Source organism: Leptinotarsa decemlineata, unplaced genomic scaffold, assembly GCF_025532065.1.
Source record: "Leptinotarsa decemlineata unplaced genomic scaffold, Ldec_3_MD MMD2_tig00000010_RagTag_RagTag, whole genome shotgun sequence".
In the NCBI taxonomy this organism is placed as follows: Eukaryota; Metazoa; Arthropoda; class Insecta; order Coleoptera; family Chrysomelidae; genus Leptinotarsa; species Leptinotarsa decemlineata.
In genome coordinates this window covers 5,680,987-5,701,956 of record NW_027412538.1, presented here as the reverse complement: position 1 = coordinate 5,701,956, position 20,970 = coordinate 5,680,987, and the positions used below count along the sequence as shown (strand labels likewise).

General features: G+C 36.8%; 1 protein-coding gene across 2 annotated transcripts in view; it reads right to left on the bottom strand.

Moving 5' to 3' along the window:
- The window catches only part of side-VI (sidestep VI), an 841,483-nt gene that overhangs the window by 268,768 nt on the left and 551,745 nt on the right, over window positions 1–20,970 (bottom strand). For both annotated transcript variants that reach the window (XM_074171294.1, XM_074171295.1), the window contains exon 3: window positions 5,416–5,548. In XM_074171294.1, coding sequence (XP_074027395.1) covers window positions 5,416–5,548 — 133 coding nt within the window. The remainder of the gene's footprint in view (window positions 1–5,415; window positions 5,549–20,970) is intronic.

Genomic DNA, 20,970 nt, shown 5'->3' with positions numbered 1-20,970 from the left:
ATGGAAAAAGGACTATTAAATGCCAGACTTATTTTTCATCCAAACTTATTTTTCATAAGGGCGTCGTCGTTTTATTTTCGCGGAATATTTGATTAATGACGTGCTTTCAATTTTTTTCACGCCTCGGTACGCCGGTGTCGTTGAAAAAGTAGGCAGTTTTTTCCACGCATGGTTTCTGTTTGGGATATGCTGAAGTTTATGCCGCGATACGGTCCATTGGGCTTCTATTGGAATATTAGGTTTGAAAAATGAACAAAGCTTCCACAATTAGGTGATAACAAAAGGGATTTCACGATGAGTTTGCAATACAGAATATTTCATTTTTCATCATACCGTTTTTCTGGCGCGAAAGAACCGAAGTCTTTTTCGTCACTTTTTAGATCTTCGCGACATTCGATTCAATGAGGAAAGTGAGTCGAAGAATTCCAGTGTTCTGGCAGTGAAACGCGAAAAAGTGCAAGATACGTCTTTCAAGTTTCTTCACCACACGTAATATCACTAATGCATGTCCCTGATTGAAATTGAAGTGGTTTGAGACGTGAATCAACGACCCAGAAACCTTTTTGTCTGGTATCTTTATATTATTTAGCTTTTATGTCACCACATCTTGTAATTGGTCGTCTGTTTTGCTGTTCTCAACCTACTCAACACTAAATGAAAAACTGACCTCCCAAAAACCTAGAGAGAATATACCTGAAAATATTGGTTGGAGAGATACCTGAATGATTGTATTCTGAAATCTTGAGATTTCAGAATACAATCTGCTTTTTATATTTCAGGATAAGAGAACGAAATCAAATATTAATAATCAAAAATCAGTTTATTGTTTCTCACACTATTCCCTATGAAGATCTATACAATTTTGCATGCGTTTGAACCAATTGTCGAAACACTTTTGCCACTCTGATTAAGGTATCTACAAAACATGCATTCTGAATGCAGCAACCGCTTCTTCAGGTGTCAGAAAACGTTGACCTCTCAATTTTTTTTCACGTACGGGAATGAAAAGAAGTCATTCGGTGCCAAGTCAGGACTATACGGCGGATGACTCATCAAATCGATATTACCGGAGTTTTTTCCCAACACCAAATCGTTATTTTTACACCTCGACACGTGTTTCGATCACCAAGTGATCATCTTCATGAGGAAGATAAAACTAATAACTACTCAAAACTAAAGCTACTTATACTAATCAGGTACATCATACAGGTACGTAATCAGTAATACCACCCATACAAGTGTACCACCCGAAATCAATTTTACAATTGGCCTTTCTATTATTCACAATATGTCCTTATGTATGTTTAAATGTTACAGCTATATATAGAACAATTTTCAGCTATATAAAATTAGTTTCACAATATTGCCTATCTAAATATATTTACAATGTGTCTTTTTGTAGTAATCAGTAAACCCAATAACAAGCTATATAGTATGCTATTTGGTATTGGTCCGTTATCGTTATTCATAATATTATTATGTTTACTTACTTCCACACTCTCATAGGCATCTAGTTGCCTGTTGTTATTAACTTGTCTAACTAATCTTAAAGAACTGAAGTCTATGAAATGATTTTGTTGCAAAATATGATGTGCAACTGCTGATTTTTCAGGTCTTCCATATTTTAAGTGTGTTATATGTTCTTTATATCTCACTTTAATAGATCTTTTTGTCTGTCCATAATATTTTGCATCGCAGTCCTTACATTCAATTTCGTAAATTCCAGACTTTTCCGAATTCTCGACTTTGTTTTTTGGACTTCCCAAAAGGTTCTGCAGAGTATGACTTGTTTCTAAAACCACCTTCATACCTAGTTCCTTGAAAATCTTTCCAAAGTTCTCCGTATACTGGTGGTCATACACTGCAGAACCTTTTGGGAAGTCTAAAAGACAAAGTCGAGAATTCGGAAAAGTCTGGAATTTACGAAATTGAATGTAAGGACCACTTGTATGAGTGGTATTACTGATTACCTACCTGTATGATGTACCTGATTAGTATAAGTAGCTTTAGTTTTGAGTAGTTATTAGTTTTATCTTCCTCTTGAAGATGATCACTTGATGATCGAAACACGTGTCGAGGTATGAAAATAACGATTTGGTGTTGGGAAAAAACTCCGGTAATATTCATTACTACACCAAAGGTTCCAAACAGTATATCACAAGTACATCAAATCGATGTTATGGGTGCTCAAATATGCAGTTGTTTGAGCCGATGTGTAAGAGCTCGCATTGTCGTGGTGAAGAGTGATCCGTTTTCGGCGGTTGGTTTTCCTAATTTATGAGAAGACAACTGGCAAAACAAATGGTTATGTACCATTGACTGTTCTGCGTTGTTCTAGTGATACGGTGTCGACATATCCAGTTTTTCCGAAAAAACAGACGACCATTTGCTTGGAAGTGCTTCGTGCGCGAACAACTTTTGTTGGATTTGGCTCGTTTTGAAACACCCATATAGGCGACTGCTGTTTATTTTCGAGCTCATACGCATAAATCCACGATTCATCACCTGTCACGATGTCATAGAAGTGTTTCGAAGAACCGCGATCGTATTTTTTGAGTATTTCCTTCGGCCAATCGACACGAGCCTTTTTTTGAGCGATTGACAAATTGTGTGGGGTCCAACGCGAACAAATTCTTTTGACAGTCAAATGTTTATGCAATATTGAATGAATGCTGGTCCACTAATGCCTAAGGTTGTCTCAATCTCACGATCGGTCACATGACGATCTTGCAATATCAATTCGCGCACAGCATCAATGGTTTTCGGAAAAACAAGCGATTTTGGATGACCTTACCTAAATTCGTCTTGGAGTGAACTACGATCACGATTGAATTCACCATACAATCGATAAACACTGATCCTTGATGGAGCTTCATCGCCAAAAAATGAATTGAGTTCATCCATACACTGTTGCTGAGTTAATCCACGTCAAAAGTTGTAAAAAATGATCACACGAAAATGTTCACAATTTAATTCCATTTTTGGGCCGAGATTAATCTTTTTAGTTACTGTAAACAACACACATAGCGCGCGTATGTCAAAATTTTCTGAGTACGTATAAACTCAAAAATGTCCAACTTTGCGATAGAGCTGTCATTTGCCAGACTGACTAGGCTCTCCTAGTACCGATTTTCTGGGCACTTTCACCAATGGCGGGTTCGCGCATACTTCTCGCGCGATTTAGGTGACGTGGCTACGTTTTGGCGCTTTTTGTTGAATTTCTCTTGGTGTTTGTGTATTTCTGTGGCTTCTGATATATTGTAACTGACTAATGATTCGACCTTGCTAGCCTCTCGCTATTTTAGAACAGGATTTTGTGTTCCCCGTCGGACAGAGCATGTTTAGCGACTGCAGACTTCTTGGTCTGTCCCAATTAGTAACCCCACTTGTGCTTACTAGGCGAGTATCAATGCTTCGTTTCCTCTAACCGACACAGAAATCACCACATTTGCTTGGAATCCTGCAACCTTCTGCTGATTAGGGTGGATCTCTGCTGTCTTTTGCTGAACTCAGATACTCCTTCATTTTCTTCGTTGGTTTGAAGACGGTGCTAACTTTCTCCTCCTTCAGAATTTTCCGGATTTGATCAGTGACCCGTTCTATGTATGGCAGACAGACAGGTCTTTGGGGTCGATCTTCACTTGTTTCTCTTCTCCTCCCTTCTACGCGTAGCGCGGATTATGTCTTTTCTGTCGTAGCCGGCCGCTTGAAACACAAGGTTTTAGTTCATCGTCGACATACCTTTCTTCACATATTCTCAAAGCTCTGTTTGCTAGGGAATTGCTGACGGTTCGTTTCTGTTTCAGAAGATGGTTGGATCCATTACGTAGGTATCGACCTATGTGTGTTTTCTACTTGTATACCTTATGGTTCTGTTGCCTACCTTTCTTGATGATTATAAAATCAAGAAATGGGATTCGGAGGTTTTCCTCCGAAAGGATGGAAGCTATTTAAGGAGTTCTGAAGTTTTTCTTTTCCATGGCTTCAAACAACGAACGTGTCATTTACTTACCCCAACTGGTGCTTCGGTCCAAAACAGAAACGAACCGTCATAAACACCCTAGTGAACAGAGCTTCGAGAATATGTGAAGAAAGGTACGTCTTCGACCAAATAAAACACCTAACAACTATCCTATAAGCGAACGACTACGACAGAAACGATATAATCCGTGCTATGCGTCCAAGGAAAAATTCTAAAAAAGGAGAAAACTAACACCGTCTTCAAACCAACGAATAAAATATGGTAGTGTCTAAGATCAGCAGAAAATAGTAGAGATCCACTCAACTCAGCGGAAGTTTACAGAATTCCATGTTACTGTAAAGTCTATATCGGTCAGACGAAAAGAAGCATTGGTAGCCGCCTAGCCTAGTAGAGTTGCCGATTGGAACAGACCAAGAAGTCTGCAGTTGCTGAACATGCACTGTCCGATGGAGAACACAATTCCTTTCCGAAAATACAGATAGAAATACACAAACACCAAGAGAACTTCGTCAGAAAGGATGAGAGAACATATCCACCAAAGATCTGGTTAGGTTAGGTCCAAAGTGAGTGGCTCTAATCGACCCTTCACCGCAACACGCGAGGGCTTATTGTGACTCACATTTATTCACTCTCGACCAAATAAACCCAGCTGTTTAACGAAGCCAGTAAGTTTGTATGGTGAGTGATATTTCAGGTAAGGTGGTAAGAGTACTGCTCTGCCGAACTCTAAAATCCTGCCCCCAGTAGGTCAGACACAAAGTATGTGCTCTGTTGTTTCATTATTTCACGAACAGAGGTTACACACAATGTTACAATGAGTTACGGAGACATTTATCTTTCACCCCAATTCGAAGTCACTTCTGAAGACTCATTGAGATATGCAACCTTCTGCTGCTGATGAAGATGTGCATCTGTAGTCGATGTCTTGGAATCTAAATGAAATGACGAGACAAGTGTGCTGTTGTCAGCAAAGCAATATATAGGATTCTTGGTTTTCTCCAATAAATAGGTCGTAAGGAATAAAAAGTTTTGTGGAAATCAGACAAAAGTTATTTTTTTAATCGTTCATTCAATAATCCATAACTTATTTCAGTATCACTTCATTGTGAGATATTCACTGGACAGTTTACAAAACCGTAACATGTGTTTCACTACACACCAACTTCCTCAATCATTTTCATTCCTATGAGGGTGCTCTATAGATTCCTCAAGCTTTTTAATACATATAAATATGCTTGAGGATGTTATTCTATAGATAAACACGTATTGCGGTTTTGTAAACTGTCTAGGGTGTAGTGAAAATCTCACAATAAAGTTTCACTTGAGTATCTGGAAGAACGAAAGATCTATAAAAACTAGATAAAAATACTTTTATTCAACCATTCTGGGTACGATTTATGATCTACCACTTCAGATGGTCAAAAAAGTCTCACCTGTAGATGGGCGTATGTTCATCCTGATACCAAACGACCAGTATGACGGAGTCGTTGGGCGCAGAAGCTGTCAAGTCGCACGGCAGCAGTGCCGTTCCTCTAACAATGGCCTGGACGTGAGCTACAACACCACCTGAAACATAAATTAAACTCTTTTAAAAACGTTAACTTTGCAGCCGCTGTGCATTATTCAATATGAGGCTGATAGCTGAGGCATTAGAGTAATTTATAATGGAAAACGTGGAAATTGGTATATTGGGAAATGAAAGAGCTTTGTTGTTGCAATATATCAGCGATGGAATTTTTGAGAGAACAAATTTGTTTCTAGCGGAGCTTCGCTCTAATTTGAATCGGCTAGGGTGGAAGTAATTTGGGAAACGTCCATTAGGATCTACGCTAGAAACAGAGATCGTTATTCAGAAGGACATGATCAGGCGTTCGGATAAATTTATCCTCAGCATTGATCAGATTGGTACATGGAGTGAATTACCAAAAATTCAACCCAAATTATTAATTCGATAGAGAACAGTGTAACAGGTAATACAGAAGAGAAATACTTGACACGCAACTTCAATTCATCAAAAATACATAACACTAAAGAAAACAATAACAATAATTCATTTTCTGTCGGAGGTTATGGGGCAATTCCAAAAATCCACAATATACCGTAAATATAACAAATAGGATTCTCATATTTGTATGTCAGGGGTAAAACTGATCGAAAACGTATTTAATCATGTGAAGTTATTTGATGAAATAAGATGATCTCTATCATATGCAACTTTTGTAAAGTGTTTGAGATGCTTTTCGAGAAGACATGACATGTTGTCATGTCAGCAACATGTCAACATGGTTTCATGAAAGGACGTTCAACCACCACGAATCTCAATCACTCAATGTATTGCAGAGGGTATTGATTGTCAGTCTCAGACTGGTGTCATCTACACTGATTTTTCTAAAGCGTTCGACAGACTTGACCATAGTATCCTGCTCAACAAGCTTTCGACTTTTGGGTTATCCAATGAATCAATGAACCTCTTCAAATCGTATTTTTACAATCGTAGACAGTATGTCCAACTCAATGGCCTCAAGTCTATCGAATATATAGCCATATCTGGTGTATTACAAGGATCAAATCTAGGACCCCTACTATTCAATATGTTCATTAATGATGATGACTTGGAACTCTATCACAATTTACCATGTTCTAATGATTGCGAACGTCTCGCCCTGAATTTAAATCGCGTTGCTACATGGTGTCCAGAGAATAACCTATCTCTCAACATATCCAAATGTAATGTAATGTCTTGCTCACTGAAAACCAACCTGAATTCACACAACTACGTCATAAACAATCAATAAACATATTGACACTACTCTAACAGCAGCTTATCGCTTGTATGGATCCTTAGTTAGAAATACAAAAGACTTCGAAAAAGCTTCAACATCGAAATTACTTTATTTCACTTTTGTTCGATCTAGGCTGGAATATGCATCTGTCGTGTGGAGTCCCTACTTTCAGGTTCATATATATCAACTAGAAGTCCTACATAGGCGCTTCCTAAAATATATGTCTTTCAAACTTGAAGGCACGTATCCTACTGTAGGAATACTCTATCATGAATTGTAGTAACTCACAATTTTTGTAGTCTCGAGGTAGGGCGTAAATATTATTAACAGCATCACCTGCTGTCAACTGTTACATCTGTTGAATTTTTGGGTTCCTAGACGGTCATCTAGGAATAGTGTCACATTTTATCTCAACACTACGCGTTCAAATATAATGAAAAAATCTCCGATTTATACAATATGCGATACCTCTAATTCTGTTAGTCATGTCCTAGATATATTCAACTGCCAGATTATACAAATCAAAAGACATTTCTTAGCTAACTGACAGTTCTGTTTTTATTTTTTATTTCTATATAGATTCACAAATTATATTATGTAAGTACCATTATATTATGTAAATGCCACTGTTAGTCCCTATTCTGTAATTGGGTTCATCCTGTAGAATAGTGTATGAAATAAATGAATAAATAAATGAAATGAAATTTGAAATCACCAAGTTATCACACATTCTGTGTGACAAATGAAATTCAACAAACCACACAATCATTCAAAAATGTTGACAGGATCTCTGATATATTTTTGTTCATCAGAACTTTGAATTCAAGATTCAGTTCTAACCTGAATATAACAATAATCACACTCAAAGGTTCATATCTGAAAAAAACAACACTTCATGTATAACAAGAAAATCATATTTTCCTACTGGTGCCATTATTCAGATAAGACCCCGAATACGAGTAATAAGGATTTTTGGTTTTATGGTCCGTTATGCTAGAGCAGGAGTTCCCAACCTTTTTTCACTTGCGTACCACTTGACTTTTTGAGAAATATGGGCGTACCACCAGACCTAAATATTTCAATAAACGTAAAATATTTACTCTTCTAAAAATGTTCAAAGGCTTTTTTAAGTAAATTCCTGAGGAAACTTAACATTTAATTTTGATTGTCAAGTTGGCGTGAATTCGGTCAAAATGTTGAAGACAACAAATTTCTAAATTGTCGACGTTTCGAAACTTTATTGTTTCATCTTCAGGACTCTGATTAAAATGGAAATTAACAAAGCAGTTCTGTTAGAAACAAAGTAAATTATGTAATATAATAATCGTTAAAAAATAATAAACGTTTCGAACACTCTACAAAAAACAGCGTTGATGAGTACTTACATTTAGGGCAGCTCTCCGAGTTGAAGGGTGAAGTGAATAATTTCGACATAAAATATAAATACGTACACAGGTTCCTGAAAGGCGGTGACACAAACACGAAGGAATTAACAATCTGACCTGTCTGTAAATCATTCTTTATAATTCAAAAAAACACATGAGAGAAATGAGAATTGTATTTGGAAAAAGTAGTCGGTTAGTGATTCCAAAGCTAGTTATTGTTTGATTTTTTCTATTAGATTGAAATATGAGGTGTATAAGTTTTCAATATCCAACCTTTTGTTAACGCATTTTGTTCCATGTTTAGTTATTTCAATCATTTCGTTCAGGAGTCTTTTTTTTAGTATCGTCTGTTGTCCTATAATACTGACTGACTCAAAATCAAGAGTATGAAGGGACGATTTGCAATGTTCTGCAAGGCTAGAAGGATTCTTCATTGTTTTTAGCGGGTTGTGTATATTTTTACAATCCCTGCTATGTTCAGTAATTCTTTGTTTGAGATACCTGCCTGTTTGATATTTAATGGTTAGATATTTGTTTATTTATAACATGCTTTGGCTGCCTTCTCTCCTAACACGGCCTGAACCATATCCACAACGGCCGGCAGTAAAAGCGCCCCACCTATTGTGTGAGGCTTTCCATCTTTTGCAATTCTTAAACTATCAAGGTATGACGCCTTTATCAAGTCTGTATCAGTATTGACAAACTTCGTCAAACATTGGGTTCCTTTCTTAAAAAAATTTGATTTTCTTTTAAAAAATTCAATGGGTTTTTTAGCACAATCCTTTGAAGTAGAAGAGGACGTTAGAAATTGTTTCATAGTTCACTTTCCTTATACGAAATCAGAATTAATGATTACAACACCCTCAACGAACCTGTAATGCCAAGTGAAAGTAAAAGACAATCCTTGTAAAGACCAACAGGTAAAAAATGAAACACCCTTTGTCTACCAATTATACTATCTGAAGGGTACAGGGGAAAAATCGGCTAAGTCACTTTTTGTTACATTCGATCTAGAGGCATTTTTAAGGTTATATTCACTTTTGTGAGGACATGTGCTGGTAGATTGATGAACTATTAAGGTATGTTGACTTGTCAAAAGGTTTTACGTGTGTACGCTCATGCGTAATAAAAAAAATATGCCCAACGCACTAATTTTTGGAAAATATGATAATGAAACCCTGACTTAGCTTGTTTTCCCCACAATATTACTCGCAGATCGGGCCAATTTCGTCTATATATGCTGATTATTTATCAGGTACGTTAATTCATAAATAATATTATCACACAATTTGTTACAAAGTATATTTAAAGAAATGTTTAATGTGAACAATGTAATTGAATTTATTTTTAGCTTGACGGTGTGGAATATTTTCAAAATAGTCTTGCGCTATGGGCCCACAAAACTTTTTTAGGCACTGGAGGTCAGCATATTTTTCGGCAGATATTGGCAGCATCCCTAAAAGTTGAATATAATGAAAAACAGAATAATTTTTGCAACTATCTTGTTACCTTCGTAACTTGGTTCAGGCAATATGAATTCGTTCCCATTCAGACGTCGCTGCACGCGCTTCTGCTTCTTCTCCGTTAATATAGCTGTTTCCCACATTCCATTGAATGAGCATCGATACCTCATAAGTCGTGGATGTTCCTTTGTAATCTCCAGTTCCCTTATTGGCCGAGTGGGGAAAGGGCATTTTTTCTTTTGATAAAGAGCAGTTAATTGCTGGGACCACTGGCGGAAAATTGTTTGATTTTGTTCATTAATTTTTACGACAACGAATGGTGACGGCTTGCATCTAGATGACTGCAGTAGTTCACACATTTCTTCAAGTGTCTCTACTCTGGCCTTAGTGTTTATAAGGCCCATGTTTTCGTCATTTTCCATGTACGAATGTCCCCTGATCGGAAAGGTAACTTTTACGTAATCAAGACGTTTCTGATACTGAAAGACATGATGTAAAAATCGGAAAACGGTGTAGTTCTTGTTTTGCCCTCCGCACGAATCGCAAAATATTTCTAGTTTCCCAACCTGTGGATCCAGTTGGTTATAGAGGAAGTTGAAGAGTAAAGAACAGATATCATCACTGCCCTTTTTTCCAATACTTTCTGGGTATACGTAAAACACACTTTCGGATGTAGAGAGTGTGTGTGTATATTAAAAAGATATATCGAAAGTTGGCGCTTATAATGAATATCATTTGTTGAAATGTTAGGCAATGGAAATTTTTTTCCAAAGTCCATGCATATGGACTCCCGACTTTTGTCTTTACGGCTGGCGAATTTAGACCTCTCCTTACGGTTGAAAAATTCTTGCGCTCTCGCCTTGTGAACCATATTTTCTGTATTTGAATTACGAATCTCAGTAGATGTTTTTAAGCGTTTTTGTTCGTCTGCAACATTTGTACTAGACAGTTCATGTTCCAGGCTTTTAATTTTTGATAAGTACTGGTCACAAGTACTACACGTGTCAGTTCGTGGGTAACCAAATGAGATATTGAAGTTGCCATTGAATATAGTACGGTAACTTTCGTAAGATATTGTTGAACAATCTGGGTGAAGCTGCTTGAACATTCCAAACATTTTTTTGAGGTTCAAGTCCTCAGGTAAGTAAGTTTTCCTCGAATCGGCCAAACTGTAGTGACTAGTTCGTTCTTTGAATGATGCAATGTGCTGGTTAACGAGCTCAGTTGTTTTCTGCGATAATTTGTTAGGTCTATTAGTATGGCACCCTCTACGATCTTTGGGAGGCACACTAGTATACTTCAAAGCTTTTACAAGATATTCAACCTTACCTTTCGTAATTCCATGCAAAGCAATGAATTCTTGTCTGCAAATAGTTTGCTCTGTGATAGCATTATCAATGGTGTATCTCACTTTGTACGCAACTGCACAATCTCTCAGAGATGCTTCCTCTTCAGGTTTACGAGGCTGTCTTTGTGCAACTGGTAAAATACTCATCAATCCGCATAGATGAGAATTTTGGACGCTAACAGACTGAAGGCTATTGAAATGCTTTATTATATTTTGTTTGGCTACGACTGGAATTATTTCCGCGCACTTAAATCTCTTGCAGTTACATTCTTTCCCGATTTCATGCGTTTGTAAACGTAACTTCTTACTAACCTCTGTCAACCTTCCATGTTTCGGTCTCTTTTTTGAAGTTTTCGGTATATTGGTACTAAATTCAATATCAATGTTATCAGTATTTTCCATTCTTAAATGAATTCAAGGCACTCAAACTAAAGTAATTCAGAATATTATTGAACCCTTTGTTGTTCGAACAGGTTGGAACTCGACTGCCGATCCTGAGTGTCGTATCGCGATACGTAGACGTGACTTAGCCGATTCTTTTTCTGTACCGCATGGACTTAGCCTGTTTTTCCCCTGCATGGGTTATTTTTGGTCGTTTGTTACAGCAGACTAAACCGCTGTTTGATTTACTGAAACGAAAGATCTTTTGATGGGTTACAATCTGCGCGCTCTATCTCAAAATTCGCAAATGACTGACTTAGCCGGTTTTTCCCCTGTACCCTTCATCTGGGGATTCCTAGCTAAAATTCCTCTAAAGTGTTTTATTGTTTTATTACCTAGGAATTATAAAGTCCAATATACTAGAAAAACAAAGATGTCAGGTCGTTCACTGGGTTATGGGTAATTGGTTCTTCTAGCGACCCGTGAGCTGAGTCATGTTTGCTATTAACAGCATGTTGCTCATATCACTAACACGTACTACTTGAAACGTTTCCGTGGTACGCGTATCACTGGTTGGGAACCCCTGTGCTAGAGTATTATCCCGAATTTGAGTAACACGTACCATCTGAAACGTTTCCGCGTACCACTGGTGGTACGCGTACCACTGGTTGGGAACCCCTGTGCTAGAGTATCATCCCGAATTTGAGTAACACGTACCACCTGAAACGTTTCCGCGTACCACTGGTGGTACGCGTACCACTGGTTGGGAACCCCTGTGCTAGAGTATCATCCCGAATTTGAGTAACACGTACCACCTGAAACGTTTCCGCGTACCACTGGTGGTACGCATACCACTGGTTGGGAACCCCTGAGCTAGAGTATTATCCTGAATTTGAGTAACACGTACCACCTGAAACGTTTCCGCGTACCACTGGTGGTACGCGTACCACTGGTTGGGAACCCCTGTGCTAGAGTATTATCCCAAATTTGAGGAACACGTACCACCTGAAACGTTTCCGCGTACCACTGGTTGGGAACCCCTGTGCTAGAGTATTATCCCGAATTTGAGTTATGGGTAACATCTAGCATGTCTATTACTTTCTAAATTCAAACCGATTGTAAATATACATGGACAAAAAAATTGATAGATATTGAGAAATTATCATTTTATGAGCTATTTGATGCTTTTTTATTTTACAGTCAGTCGAGTTTCCAATACAATAACATTGATAACATGAACTGGAGAAAAAACAACCCATGTCTGATGAAAAACAACGCATCGAAATAAAAACAGAAGCACAAAGGTTTCCTGGATATTTTTCTAGAATTAATTCATTCGCTTTCCCTTCGGGATATTATGATAATGATGGCGCCTTTCTTCGAATGAATCTTTATAAAAACTCCATATCGTCTCGGGACTTCTTGGCATTTCATTTCGCACCTCTTTGTGTATCCACCCTTTTAATTGGAGATGTTTACTTTGCAAAAATATTTATTCAGAGGGTCTTTTTCTGGCTGACTTGAATTCCCACTTGAATAGTCTGTAAATATGAAAAATAACTCGAGTTTCGCCTAAGGGATAAAATTTTATGAGAATAATACAGTGGATGATCTTGATGATCTCATTCGTTTTGAGTCCTCTCTAACCCATAATTTTGTTTCATCTCGATTCACAAATGAATTACTGAGGAAAAATTTTACTGCTGAAAGCAACTTCATCACTTTCAACTTCTAGTTTGAGGAAATGTTTTTGTTAGTAACATCTTGATCAATTCCTACAAAACGAAATATCATCTGTTAAAACATAATCTTGGTTCTGAGAAAAATCCCAAATTAAATATTGGATTTTTTTTATGTGAGAAATGTGTGATATATTTATGAGTTTCTACAATTGTTGAAATGAATTCGAGACTTTTTAGTTCCAACGAAATCAAATATACATATAACATTAAAAATTGGAAAATACCTATCACTAATGAAAGAATAAAATAATTCATTAAAACCAAAAAAAATATCAATTTCAATAAAAATTTAAACGAGAAATTCTGTAAGATTCCAGACGCTGAACTCTACGTAACTCTACGCAACCTTATTTAGATAGAAAAATATCGCTTTTCCTGTAGAACAGCAAATAAGGAATTCGCGTTCCCTGGGGTTTCAATACGTCTTCATTTTGCACGGTCTATTGGATTGTATTTCAAAATCATCGTGTTATTGAAAACATCGCTTTCAATCATGAGTATCGCGATTGTTAATTGCGATTGTTTTGAATCATCATCTAAATCATTTGAATCATATTTTGTAGGCTTCAACATCTTGAGCGATCATCAATATGGCTCTCGGAAACAAAGATTAACATGCTACCGTCTATCGTATGACATCCATATTTGGAATAACGCAATCGAGAAACATGGAGAATCGAGAGCTGTTGCGCTTGATGCCTTTGATCGTGTGTAGCATCAAGGTGGCTACACAGACACACCTGCAAGCTTGTCCAGCATGCTTGTTCAATAATTTTGTACAAGCACGCGTGAATGTCTGTAGGGAAATGTAGTACATCAACACAACATCGAGTGGTCCCAAGCTGAGATCTTGCACAGAGAGGAACATTGGTTCAGGAGAAAATTTAAGGAAGCCGCATACATGTTGTCCAACAACGTATTCAGCCAGGCCAGCGTAGATATACGAAACATATGGAAACCCATCATCAAACGAAAAATGACCAAATCCCGCCAAAACGGTCATCTCTCACGGAATCAGTGAAGCGGAAAATGGAAAGTAGAGAAAGTGAAAGTATTTCAACGGCCTATAAAATAGTCATCTCTCGGAGGAATCAGTCCAGTCATCACCCGAAGACGATTGTAGATACCAACAATCGAAACGTCGTGAACTAACGTGACTTGAAATCTCTACACTTTTTTATTTTTTTATTATTTTTTTTTCCTTTAATTTTTATTTATTCAATTATTATATTTTTTACTTGTAGGTTATTTCACTATCATTTCATTTCAGGTTTATTGTTGCTTATTATAATTGTTATTTTCAACTATTCTTTTTTAATTATTCTTTTTTACTTGTTTCAGGGATTTCAAATCATTTTATATAGTAGACAATGGAAGTCTGAACTAGTGAAATACAAGCTTTGTAATTGTACAAGCAGCTTGAGGATTGATTTGATTTTAATTATGCATGCTTGAATTAGGCGCGCCTGCGCAAGCAAAACGGTACGTGTGTACCCAAGAGTTTCAAGTTTGCACAAGTTGGCGTAGGCGTCCATTGTGTTGTGTGGTAATTATCGTGACTGGTTGTATGTAGGTAGAAGTTGAGTTTTCGTCATGAGTAGTGATCTCAAAAAAGGCTAATCGTGAATTACTGGAAGATTTTTTTCGAGCATACCAATATCATCCATGTCTTTGGCACGTTAAATCCAAAGATTATCATAACAAAGCAAAGAGAGATGCAGCATACAATATATTAGTAGAAAAATATAAGTTAATTGATGCTAATGCTGATAAGGATACAGTTGTTAAAAATATAAACTCCTTCCGCACCAACTATGGAAGAGAAAAGAAAAAAGTTGAAGATGCGGATCACTCTGGAATGGGTACAGATGAACGTTATGAGCCCATACTTTGGTACATTTCATACGAGATCAAGAGACACCTAGAAAATCAGTATCTAACTTGAATGAGACAGAGGTGAGTTTTTTTATTTATACATATAAGTAGTAAGTCACATAAATAGAATTAGTCATTAGTTATACATTACATCTTTATTCATTTGTATAAAACGTCAAGACATACTTAACATACAATATTTTATTAATATATAAATTTGTTTTGCCAAAGTACTGCTCCTTCACTGGAAAAGTAATTCATGAATTCTTCTCTAACTTGTTTAGCATTAAATAGCTGATTCACAAATTTATAATTTGAATCTGCTATGGCAAGTAGAACTAAACTATGTATGTCTTTGTTATTAAAAAGAAATGATCCACTGTTGGCTGGAGGAATTATATCGATGTTTTCCATCGAGGCTGCCAAGACAATGAGGAAAATTCCATTTCTTTTCGAAATCCTTTACTATAGCCATCCAGTCGTTTTCAGTTTGTGGAACCTGGAGAAAAAATATAACTACAGAAAAACAGCGATATGTTGTACAAAATAACTCTTTTTCACTTTTGCTACTTATTTTACGTTAAGTGGGCTTATCAATTACCCTACTTTACATCAATTTGCCATTACGTAACGGTTCAGTTCAGCTTGGTTCTATTCACCATTGAAGATGAAGGTCGAATATCTAATTGAAGAAAGCCCGGGGTAGTATTCATCATCCAAGCCTGGATCATTGGTTGGAAAATAAGTTCACCTAAGAGCGCAATCACTCCCCAACTTGGACATTCAGTCGAAGTGATTACGTAGCGAGTATTTTGGATGCTTCGTTCGAACGCCTAGGCCTACCCTGCTACACGGTCACTCTCGACAAGACAACATCCTCCTACGAAGCTGTAACCAGGGTGGAAAACAATAACTATCACAATTGAGCTGTATTGTTATTCATACTGTTTTTCTGGCTAAAACTAAATCAATCAAATCAATCACCTATATAAGGGATCTCCAAACTACGGCCCGCGGGCCAAATCCGGCCCGCCAGTGTCATCAATCCTGCCCGCGACAGCTAATGATTTACTGTCATCAATCTGGCCCGCGACAGCCAATGATTACCTAATTGTTGGTACTATTGCTGTGATAAGTTGAAGAAGAAAACACAGAATGATAATTACTTGGTTTTATTTACTTGCAAGGTAAAACTAAACGACAGAAATGATGAATCACTGAACCATTCTAACACCTTTCCATCAATCTGTAAAAAAAAATATGTTTTTCCGGTAATCAGCTGTCGACATTCTTTGTGTAATTAATCTTGGAAAACGTTTTCTCACACAAGTAAGTAGTACCAAAAACAGAAAACAACCCACGAGCAAATTTATGCAAATTATCAAATTGTTCCAGTGGAAGACTCATGAAATTCCAATAAAGATGAATTTTGATATTTGTTCTTAAGCATATCACTGCACCGTAAATCAATAATTTCCATTTGGACTTCCGGAGCCAGGCTTTCAATGTCAGAATCAAAAGGAATTTGAAAAAGCTCAATTTCATTCACAATGACATCAAAATCTGAAAAACGAGTATCAAAATTCAGGTATCTTCAAAGCACTCAAAGTTTCGATTGCAAAATTGACGGGAAATCCAGTCTCTGTAGTGTGGCTGAATATTTCACATGTTTCAAAATGTGTGAAACATTTTTTACGTAATTGCGATTGAAATAGTATTATTTTTTTCCTGAAGGATTTGATAGTGGTGTATAAATCAGAGATAAGCTGATTTTCTCCTTGCAATCTCAAATTCAGTTCGTTCATATGATTTGTCAAATCGACATAGAAAGCTAACTTCCACATCCATTCACTATTTTCTAAATCGGCAAAAGGGCGCTGCATTTAAAAAAATTTCGATCTCTGCTCAAAGTTCAAAAAAGCGCTTAAGGAATTTTCCGCAACTAAGCCAGCGTACGGCAGTACGATATGGTAAATCATTTTCTCCAATCTGTTGAATAAACTCGCAGAATTGTCGGTGATTCAGCCCAGTGGATCTGATAAAGTTAACAACTGATATGACTGGTTTTAGAATTTCAGACATATACAAACATTTTTCGCACAAGGACTGTTGATGAATGATACAATGTAAGAGTAATGGTTTCGAACCACCATCATTTTCTAAAGCCTTTGACACAAGTGCAAACACTCCTTTATTTTTACCATACATATTTTTTCCTCCATCAGTTGTTATAGATTTCAAATTTCTCCATCAAAAGTTCTTTTTATTAATGGCATTTTCAACTCTCTCAAAAATATCTGCCCCAGTTGTCGTGCCGTGAATACTATCAATATCAAGAAGTTCTTCATACACTTTATAGCTTTTATCTACTCCGCGAATAAAAATCAACATCAACGCTAGAGAAAACCACTCATGATGTCCATTTTTGTTAGACATTTGAGATGATATATTTTTTGAGATGTCTTGCACCCTCCGAGCCACGGTGTTTGCTGAAAAACTGACATTTTTAAATAAATTTACCATTTCGTGGCATACTTCTTCGGCTACTGCAATCAAGCATTCTTTTATCATTTCTCCATCGGTGAATGATTTGCCACGTTTTCCGATTTCAAGAGCCACACAAAAGCTGGCGCGAGTTGCAGACTCTTGTTCAGTATTCGCTTTGGTAAACAAAGATTGCTGCGATTTGAGTCCGCGTTTCAAAGCTTCAAATTTTTCCTTCCGTGAACTTCCTGTATACTTGGAGTAACTTTCAAGATGTTTCGATTCATAGTGTCGTTTAATGTTATAGTCTTTGAGAACAGCTATGGTTTCATTACACATTAATCATAGCGCCTTATTACTGGACTCAATCAGAAAATACTGAATGTTCCATTTTTCTTGGAACGTTCTGTATTCACTGTCGATTTTTCGCTTCTTTTCCATACTAACAAATCACACATAAAAACAATAAGTCAAATCAAAATACTTTTATTGACGGGTGCTCCTTTATTTCACAAGACAGTTTCGCTTCCTTCGCCTTTCCTACGCAGACTAACTCGCAGTTGCACCGCTAGCCTTTTTATATGCAAATATTACTGCCATCTCGAGGTGATCGGAATACACTAGCTAGAACCAGAACTTTCTTGAACCAACGCGGTAATTCCAAATATTTAATTACGCCTAATGCCACCTAGCGGGTAGCTGAAAAAGATAGTACATAGTACCACTACTTGCCACTAGATGTTGTAAAGTGTCACAATACTCAATAATAATTGAAATACAAAAAAAGCGTACGCACTCTGCGACTATCCTAGTGTAGAAATATAGATAATAGCAGAAATTGGCCCTTAGAACAAACTGAAAAAATAATTATGGCCCGAAGGCTTCAGAGTTTGGAGACCCCTGATCTATATCATGTCCTATTATATACTTACTTTTGTGAACTTTTGGTATCGATACCTTGAGGGGACTCCTTAGTTGATATAAACGATATCGATTACCTCTGGCTATTTGTGCGAATAACGTTGAAATAGAGAGCTAGAGCTTGATTAATTTTGTTGTCCTATTTTCACACCGAAACATAACCGAAGTGTACATTTTTAACGTTGGAAATTATACAATTCCCGACAATCACTCATCATAGTGTTTGAATCGTAATCTACCCACTCCTTGAGAGATTTTCTTCGAATACTCAGTGTAATGGAAGTTTGAGAAGGTAGAAAATAGTACGAATAATCATACAATAACACTTTTTTTATTGTTTATTCACCCGCAGCAGAAGGTTGCATATATTAATGAGGAACTAGAAGTGATTTCGAATTGGACTGAATGTAACCAGGTTGATTGACACCAACATATCATTATATAACAGACAACTGGATGAATACCAAACATCATTGACAAGGAAAGCGAAAATTGAAAATGTTTATGGGTTGAAAGTAAACCGTTTGATAGTTAAATATTGAATCAACGACACAACTGAATGAAAATAAATAAACCAAGGCTCAAATGTTGTTTCAGAAATGAAAGGACCGATACCTTTTGAATGAATAGAAAAAGCATACTCCCTTCTTTTGCGAGAGCAAAACTACGAAACTGAAAGCCATAACGTTCTAGTCGATTGACTGAACGACAGTATCTGATTACTTCATGATCACTTGTCTCCGCTGTAACGATTCCACGTAATCGCACCTTCTCTCATAAGTTTATCATATTTCTGATGCTCATCATCAGATACTGAAGCAATCAATATTACACGAAACAACAATATCCTCTGCTACAACCATATAGTCAACAGCAGGGACTTCCGAACTTTGATAATTGATAACGGCCATCTTGTTGAAGGTATAACTGTCAAAGTAGTTGTCATTTATTCAGTCTGTTTTGCCAAATCACCATGGACGAATATACAACACATACCAATGATAATATTATATTATTGAACGAGCGTATAATGATGGCTATTATTCACGAGGTTTACGGCCACGAGCTACAGGCAGTGGCCTAAATCACCGGGTGAATAATAACCATTATATACGAGTAGGATACTATACAGGTCTGATAATTTTTTTTGGAGTTTTGTAACAAAATTCAACACAAAATATCAAAACACTGAGAAATCTACACACACAAATTGTAATGTTGACAGTACTGTCCGACCGAAAGTTCGGTTTCGGTTTCAGTCGAATTTCGTCAAAAAAACGGGTTTTGGTATAGTTTCGGTATCGGCGGCAAACCTGCCGAAACTACGACCGTAACCGAAAATACATTTGGGAGTTTTCGCGCTGTGGTCGGCCATGTTAGGCACGTTGAATTTCAAAAAAGCGACAAAGATATTTTGCCGCGTACACGTACCTAATTATGACGTGACTTACTTTGTGATTTACTTCGTTCATTACATAAATATTAGGTACCTATTGTGATATTAGATAACAATTCAAATAAGTATTTTATGATTAATATTTTTATAAAACCATTAATAATATTTAAAAGAAGAATATACACGTACTCAAATTAACACCTCACCTATTTTGAGTATTTTTAAGGTGCACTTGATATGTTTTCTTAAATAAGGGGTTGTTATCTTGATTTGTTGATTATCAATAAGTAAAGATGTCGAAAATTGCATAACGTTGTGATATGAAGATAAAAAATGAAGACTTACTGATTATATCAATGTATTCTTTATTATTTCCTCAAAACATAATACTTGAAAGGAAGTTTCGGTTTCGGTTTTGGCCGAAACTGGGACCGTTGCCGAAATTCGGTTTCGGTCGTAAAAACCAGTTTCGGTCGTAAAAACCAGTTTCGGTTGGACACTAGTTGAAAGGTTTGAGTCGAAAAATATTGTATGTTGAGAAACAGATATGACACACACAATCAAAGTGGCTGATAGCTTCGTGTAGATGCCTCTTGCCTTCTAACAAGGGTCTCAGGATCGAATCAGGTCTAGGAAAATGTACTATTTGAATTTTTGGTTTCCCCGACAAAATTTTAAAAACGAATTGTTTGTAACAAGACAAGATTATATTATAGCTGAATCAAGGAAGCTTCTCAAAGCAGTGAAAAATGACACATTATCTACTGCCGTGAGTAATGGGTATTATTAAAGTGGAGCAAACAGATGTGTAATGAGTACATGATACAATAGTCATGGATAAAATTGTTTTGGCAATATGAGTGTTCTGTTCGGGCAACGTACCGCGCGCTTGGCCTATTTTATGGTCGCCATAATCGTCCTATCGAGAGAACCATTCGCAATGTGGTGGTCTATACCCGTAGAAAATTCAACTGACCAAGGATCTGAAGGTGAACGACCATAAAGTATGACGTGTGTTCAATGAATGATTAGGATCAGTTGCCAATTCATTGGCAACTGATCCTAATCTCCATTGGAAAATCATCTTCAGCGACGAGGCCTATTTCCGGATGAATGGGTAAGTGAATAAACAAAATTGTCGAATTTGGAACGATATCAATATACATAAGATTCAAGAGCATGAAATGCATCAAGGAAAAGTCACGGTTTG